The sequence below is a fragment of the Lathyrus oleraceus genome, chromosome 5 (assembly GCF_024323335.1).
Source record: "Lathyrus oleraceus cultivar Zhongwan6 chromosome 5, CAAS_Psat_ZW6_1.0, whole genome shotgun sequence".
Lineage (NCBI taxonomy): Eukaryota > Viridiplantae > Streptophyta > Magnoliopsida > Fabales > Fabaceae > Lathyrus > Lathyrus oleraceus.
In genome coordinates this window covers 696089-703840 of record NC_066583.1, presented here as the reverse complement: position 1 = coordinate 703840, position 7752 = coordinate 696089, and the positions used below count along the sequence as shown (strand labels likewise).

General features: G+C 36.3%; 1 protein-coding gene across 1 annotated transcript; it reads right to left on the bottom strand.

Moving 5' to 3' along the window:
• Positions 1–373: 373 nt before the first annotated feature.
• Positions 374–7538, bottom strand: LOC127088067 (monosaccharide-sensing protein 2). Its single transcript, XM_051028979.1, has 5 exons — positions 7096–7538; positions 6454–7020; positions 5434–6374; positions 1491–1678; positions 374–1182 (listed from the first exon to the last, which is right to left on the bottom strand). Exons 1-5 carry the CDS (start codon positions 7172–7174, stop codon positions 738–740), a joined length of 2220 nt encoding a protein of 739 aa, XP_050884936.1. The 5' UTR covers positions 7175–7538; the 3' UTR covers positions 374–737.
• Between the last annotated feature and the right edge of the window lie 214 nt (positions 7539–7752).

Below are 7752 nucleotides of genomic sequence, written 5' to 3'. Positions count from 1 at the left end.
TAATATAAATATAAATGTATTAAAAGTCAATATTAAGGAATAAATTTATCAATCATATTAGAAAAATTAAGTTAAATAATTAATTACAATTTTGACCCCTCTATTTATATTTTTGAGTTTTTATCCCTCTATTTTAAAAAACACAATTTTAATTTTTTTTTTGTAAATTTTGTATTGGATTTTTATCTCATTTAAGGCCTAAAATTCAATCCAAAAACTAAAAAGAGAGATCAAAACCGTAGTTTTTAAAATAAAGAGATTAAAACCAAAAAATAAAATAAAAAAGAGGACCAAAGTTAAAATTAAGCCAAAAATTTATCAAACCATATTGAAAATTCAATCCAAAATCTAATATGAGCCGTTTACACAGAAATGACAGTTTAAACATATCCATCAATAACATTCTATTTTCTGTGGTTTTAATTTGAATCTATATAGATTTACACACTCCTAACCTATAGTATTGATCTATACTATCTTCCTCAATTCACCTAACACTAGCCACCTCCTTTGTCATACTTCAGTAAATAAAGCAGGCCAGTTCACCCAAAAAAAAAAAGCATTCCGATAACTATATTCCCATAAATAAAGCAGAAAAATTAACATTTTTTTTTACAGAAACAGAGTTTCATGCTTCTCAAACTCAGCCCACAGAAATAAGAGATTAATAGAAAAGAAAAAAAAATAAAACAAAACTGTAGAATGAAAACAATTGAAAGTTACCAACAAAACTTGAGTCAGTTATGATTGGCTGCCTCAACCTGTTTTGCTCCGACGGAGAAGAACTCAATGATCACTTCCAGTGGCATGCCTTTGGTTTCTGGAACTTTCAAGAAGACAAACACCCAAGCTATGAAGCACACGGCTGCATACAGACCAAACACGCCACCAAGGCCTACAGAATTCAGCATAACTGGGAGTGAATAGGTGACAATGATGTCACATATCCAAAAGGTAAGAGCACATATGGCAATGCAGAGACCGCGAACTCGAGTTGGGAAGATCTCAGCACAAAGTATATTTGGAACTGGCCCAAATCCCATGACAAAGAAACAGAAATAAACAACAACACTGGCGGTTGAGATTGATGCATTTGCAGTGCTGCCCAAATCCACAAGACTCCCTAGGACTAATATCAGAAGAGCTACTATCAAGACGGGGATTGTAGTGAGCAGCAAAGTCCTGAAAGAATTTTAAAAACAGAGTAAGCAAATAATCCATAGAATATTAAACACGTGTGATATAGATGCCAATGCCATGGATTCAACTCCCTCTACTAACATAACACATTAACTGCTAATATTTGTTCTTATAAATATGCTTGTTCTGAACGAACCTTTGAACCCTTTGAACCCAAATCATGAAGACAACTATTTCAATATTATCTCTAATAGAAAAGCACAAATGCAATATACATAATATTTTGAAACATATTTCTACCCATGTGAGTTACAGATATCAAAAGAAAATAGTAGAGGGGAGATGGATACCTTCTGCCAGAAATATCCATGAGCCTCATGGCAATAGCTATACAAGGAAGCATCAGCAAGGTTGTCACTGCACTAATTAGAAAAGATGATGAAGCAGAACTAAGGCCCAGGTTTGAAAGAAGAAAACCAACACCTGCCTGCTCAAGAATTTGTGGTGTATAGTAGAGGACTCCATTTATACCAGAGAACTGCATTGATTCAAAGAAGAGCTAAATGATAGTCCAGCATAAAATTTAACCAGTAACAGAGTCAAGCACCAAATATTGGTTCATGAACAGAACGCAGTTTTAATTGGAAACTTCAGCGGGTAAATTGTCCCTAAGCTGGAAATATGTAATCAATGATTATGTTTTCATTTTTTTCTTCTTGATTTTCTTCTACAATAGAATACGTCAAGTATGGGTGATCCTATAGTAACATTGTCTTCCACTAGATAAGGGTTAGCTTGATTTCAAACTGCCTCGCTGTTTTAGTAAAAAATGTAATAAGACAATCCATAAAGTATAATTTATTCAACATCACTGACGCAAAGGATTTTAGTTATTACTTTTCAGAAAATGAAATGCTGCTGATTACATATAATAATAGGAAGTTTTTGTGGAAATGTATTAATAGTTTCAATCCAATTGACATTTTCCTTTTATGGCTGTCAAAGTCTCAAAAAGATAGGAAATCCAATCAGGAAAAAATAATAATTAATTACAACCAAGCTTTATCCCACTATGTGGGGTCGGCTACATGGCCATAATATTCTATCAAAAACCATACTTTTATCCAAATTGTTAATCTCAAGATCTTTTTTAATAACTTCTCTCATAGTTTTTCCTCTATCTATTTGACTTCTCTTCATTTGATATACTCTCCTTACCACAGAATCCACAGGTCTTCTCTCTACATGCCCAAACCACCAAAGTCTATTTTCCACCATCTTTTCTACTATAGGTGCTACCCAACACTCTCTTTAATCTTGTCATTTTTAATCTTATCATGTCTAGTCTTACCACACATCCAATGCAACATCTTCATCTTTGCTATATTTACTTTATTCTCTTGTTGATTCTTAGACGCCCAACATTTTGTCTCATACAACATCGTTGATCTTACCACAGTTCGATAAAAATTTCCTTTCAACTTGAGCAGGAAAAAATAATAATTAATTACAACCAAGCTTTATCCCACTATGTGGGGTCGGCTACATGGCCATAATATTCTATCAAAAACCATACTTTTATCCAAATTGTTAATCTCAAGATCTTTTTTAATAACTTCTCTCATAGTTTTTCCTCTATCTATTTGACTTCTCTTCATTTGATATACTCTCCTTACCACAGAATCCACAGGTCTTCTCTCTACATGCCCAAACCACCAAAGTCTATTTTCCACCATCTTTTCTACTATAGGTGCTACCCAACACTCTCTTTAATCTTGTCATTTTTAATCTTATCATGTCTAGTCTTACCACACATCCAATGCAACATCTTCATCTTTGCTATATTTACTTTATTCTCTTGTTGATTCTTAGACGCCCAACATTTTGTCTCATACAACATCGTTGATCTTACCACAGTTCGATAAAAATTTCCTTTCAACTTGAGCGGTACCTTTCTGTCACATAAAATCCATGAAGCCCCCTTCCATTTCAACCATCCAGCTTGAATTCGATGGTTTACATCCTCTCCTATTTCTCCTTCATTTTGTATTAAGGACCCAAAATATTTAAACCGCGTGACTTATGGGATGATATGTTCTCCAACTTTCACATCTAGGATATAATAATACTCTAGTATGCCAAAATAATTTTTGACACAATTTATTTAATCAAAGTTGGTTTTAATATCAATTCATATATACTACTACCTCCTTTCCAAATTATAAGAAGTTTTGGGCATTTCCCACTATTTAAGAAACATAATTAATGTTAAATGGGAAAGAGAAATTATGTATGACTTTACAATATTGTCTTTCATTTATTACGTGTGGAAGAGAAATTTAAAGAATTGGAACAAGAAATAGTAATAAATGATAAATGGTATATTGGGGAAAATGTCATTAATGTTGCATTGGAATCGTAAAGTAACTTATAATTTGGGACAATTTTTTTTCCCGCAAAGTGACTTATAATTAGGGGATAGAGTGAGTATTCATTGAGAAACAGAATGAGAGTCTTAACTTGGGTGGTTTGGGCATATGTGGAGAGGATCCATAGAAGTATCAGTAAGGAAGGTTGACTAAATGAAAAGAACATTTAAAGTGAGTAAAATCAAGAAAAGCTAGGTCAAACCATTATGAGAGATTTTTTAAAGGTGAATGGTCTATTTTTTAACTTAACTCAGTTAATGTCCTTGAGTGTAGTTTGATCAGAGTTATGAATCGCGGCCGCAATCGGCGCGATCCCGGGCGGTCCGGTCAGAGCGGCCACCCACTGCGTGCAAAGCAGGGTGCGTTTGGGCAATTTCGCCGCTATAGCGGATCGCGGGTCGATCCCGGGCGGAGCGGTTGACTGGGTTTTATTTTTTTTCTTTACTTTTTCCTATGTGCAATACGATATTACCCTTAATTTTAATTTTCTATGTGCAATACGATATTACCCTTAATTTTAAAAGGGTTAAAAGTCAGAATTTTGGACTACGTTCATTATCCTTTCGTGTTCCCTGCTTCTTTGGTTTCTTCCTTCCTTCTTCTAACGGCTACAACCCTAACCTAACAGCTCTTCACTTCCATTGTTAACCTAACGGCTAATGAGCCACTAATCTACACTAGGAGGTCAAGGCAACTTGAAGTTGGAAGTACATCTAAGGCAACAATGGCACAAAGTGGTGGTAGAAGATGTTAAAGAAGATGTTGAAGATGAAGAATTGGAGGAATATTTTGAAGAAGAATACCTCTTTGATGATGATCTATGATTTCTATGTTTGCTTGAATTTTCATATAATAGTACTAAGTTTGAATTTTAAGACGTGATGTTTTGAATCTTCTACCATATTTTGAATTTTCTATAATATTTTGAATCTTGATTAAGCATTGTTCTTTGACATTGAATTTTATAAATCTTTTATGAGTGTTATGTTATTTGTTTAGTTTTACATTAAGTATATGACATAAGTTTTATAGATTATTATATAGTCATCTGCTATCCCACTTTTGGGGTCGCCCGCTCCGCTATCCGCTATTAATAACACTGTTTTGATCCATGTAGCTTAGTCAGTGGGAAAAGGTTTAATTTGTTGTTGTATACCATAACCTAAACTTTTTTAGTTTGCACCAGAGTTACTTTAATAAAGGAATTTCATTAACATTAGATACAATGATGTGCATAATTTTTTCATTAATAAATGTCAAGTTTTTTTAATTCTGCCAAAGCAAAATTTGGCTTGAACCATTTCCACACCCTCTCCTAATTTTACATATGAGAACATACTTGTCTCACAACAACGGTCATGGACCAACTATACCTAAAAAGTTCAAGCTATTGGGTGAAAGCATGCGAATGGTTTTAGACACATTCAACAACTACAATAATTTCACTCTCATAACATCTGAAGGTTCATTTTAAGAGAAATTGTGTGCATTAGATTCAAACATCTAACACTGATTTATGCCGCTAATCAAGGTATATTATTTGTGTAGCACAATCCAAGCTCAATTATGATAACATGAAGAGTCCTAGTAATCTAAGAAATGTAATACAGAGGATATCATTTAAAATTTATAGTTGATGTGTTCCATAGGCGTAATAGAGCCAGTGGCTGATAGTGAATGAAGTCTTTGCCTGTTAAAGATTTTCAAGGAAGTGACTAGCATGAAAATAAGAACCATTAACAAACACTTGGAGACAACACTGAATGTTTTGTTTCATTACAGAATAAAATAGAAGAACTAAAGCACAACATTACTACAGAATGGAAACAAAAAACATAGAAAACACTAAAAAACACGTTATTACCTGCTGAAGAATTTGAAGTCCCACCCCTACAAACAATGCATGTTTCACCCCCGGTTCAAAAAGATCATTCCAACTTGGCCCTTTTGCAGCTGTTTCAGATGGATGAATCATAGCAGGTCCAACTGGCTTCTGATGCATGAGGTCCTTGTTATAAAGAGCTGGTTTGCTCACAAGAGCAGCAGTCTGTACAGCCTCACCATCTGTTGGCACATCACCACCGAGAAATGAAATCACAGAGCCGCGTCTAGATCCAGGACCACCCTCTTGGTGTAAATATATTCTCTTGAAACCGCCTTCCTTCTTTCCATCCGGGCCTTCTTGTTCAGACCATTTCCAAGCTAACTGCCAACCACCACCTATTCCAGCACTCCCAACAGGCTCTCCGGTATTGACTTGTAAAAGACTGCCTTGCCTGACGTTTGAAAGGCTACCATGTGCCTGCTGAGGCAGGTCCTTATCCATACTAGTCGCTTGACGTGAGATCAAAGGACTATGCAAATTGTCATCAGAATCACCGGCAGCAGCATCCGATATATAGTCATCACCCTCTCTAGCAAGGCTTTCTTCATCCCAATCTTCATTCCTAGGGTGATTTCCCCCAACACTGAACATGCTTCCAAAGTGTGGAAAAAGAGCGCTCCCCATTCTTCCATTTTCCGGGAACTTCTCATGGACACTACCAAATAGGGTGACGAGAGGGTCCACCAGACCACTTGGATTTGCCATGCTTCCCATCCTAGATATACGGGCAAGGGAACTCTGTCCAGTGACGGGTCTGGCAATCCAGGACTGACCCTGTTCGGCCCCATACAACTTGATATGATCTTTCGCCTTCGATGGATCGTCTTCCTCCGCTAATTCATCGGCAGGAGCAATGGTGTACTCTTCTATGGATGTATCACCCCCGTTTCCAAGACCCTCGACCAGTAAAGCCATCTCACCTGGTGATGAGAAAAGAGAATTATTATAATAGAGAAAATGCAAGTAATTGTTTTCGAAAAGAAAAAGTGCATAACTAACCGGCAACATCATCGCATCCACGAAGGGCTTGCAAAACTTTTTTAGCCTCGAGCATCCGTCCTTTACTGACAAGCCATCTTGGAGACTCGGGCAACAAGAAGATGGTGAGTGCAAAATAAAAAAGAGAGGGGATTGAAAGAACACCCAACATGAGTCTCCAGCTAGGAGAGTTGGTGAGTGACATCCCAAAGACCATACAGTAGGAGAAAAACATACCAGCAGAACCAGTGAACTGTGGAAGTGTATTGAGTAATCCCCTAATCTCAGGAGGAGCAATCTCAGATATATAAAGAGGTACCAAGGTAACAGCGAGACCAATACCGAGACCGTCTAAAAGTCTTGCAAAGAGGAGTATATAAACATTTGGAGACCAAAACATGACGAGAGAACTGAGAAAATAAAAGAGGGAGGAGATGATCAACATGGGACGTCGTCCAAGCAAGTCGGATAGGGCTCCGGAGCATGTAGTGACGACGGTGGCTCCAATAAGTGACATGGCAACAATTAGACCTTCCACGGTGGGTTCACTTTCTAATTGAAATTCTTTCTTTATGTATAAAATAGATCCTGCAATTAATTAAAGAATTTAGTTAATATTCTGAGATGATAAGATCGGGGGGATGTGAGAAGAGGGAAACAAACCTGCAATAGTAGCATTATCCCATCCTTGAAGTAAATTACCGATCGCAGCGGCAATAGCAACAATAACAGCTCCACTCATGGTAACAAATCTGACGATGATGATGATCGGAGAAATGAAATGGAATAAAAATAGAAAGGGGGAGGTGGGTTTGAAATGCAGATAAGAAAGATCATCTATCTACAGGGTTCACTCAGTGTGTGTGTGGTAGGATGAGATCATGAGAGTGACCTATTTCCTTCTTTATTTGTTATTAGAGTATAAAAATAAAAAGTAAGTGAAGAGAATAAAAAAGTGAGTGAGTGCAAGAGAAGAGAATAAAGCGATCCTATTACAAAAGTAAAGCAGGTAATGGAAAACAAAATGGGGCCCCCTGTTTTATTTGCAACAGACCCTCGCTGCTCGACACCTGTCCCTTTCTTGCTCTCTCATTGCCACCCTTCTTCTGCGTCTAACAAACATTCACACAACACTTTTAACGCTTCTATACTATATAAATAGTAAAACAAATCCTTATCTTTTCTATCATTTTTATCATTATTAATATGTTTTCTATGGTTACATTTCAATCTTACTGTTTTAATAAATGGGTCAATGGCTCATAAAATAGATGGATTAAATACATCTAGTGAATCATAATTTATAAGAGGTATCTAAAA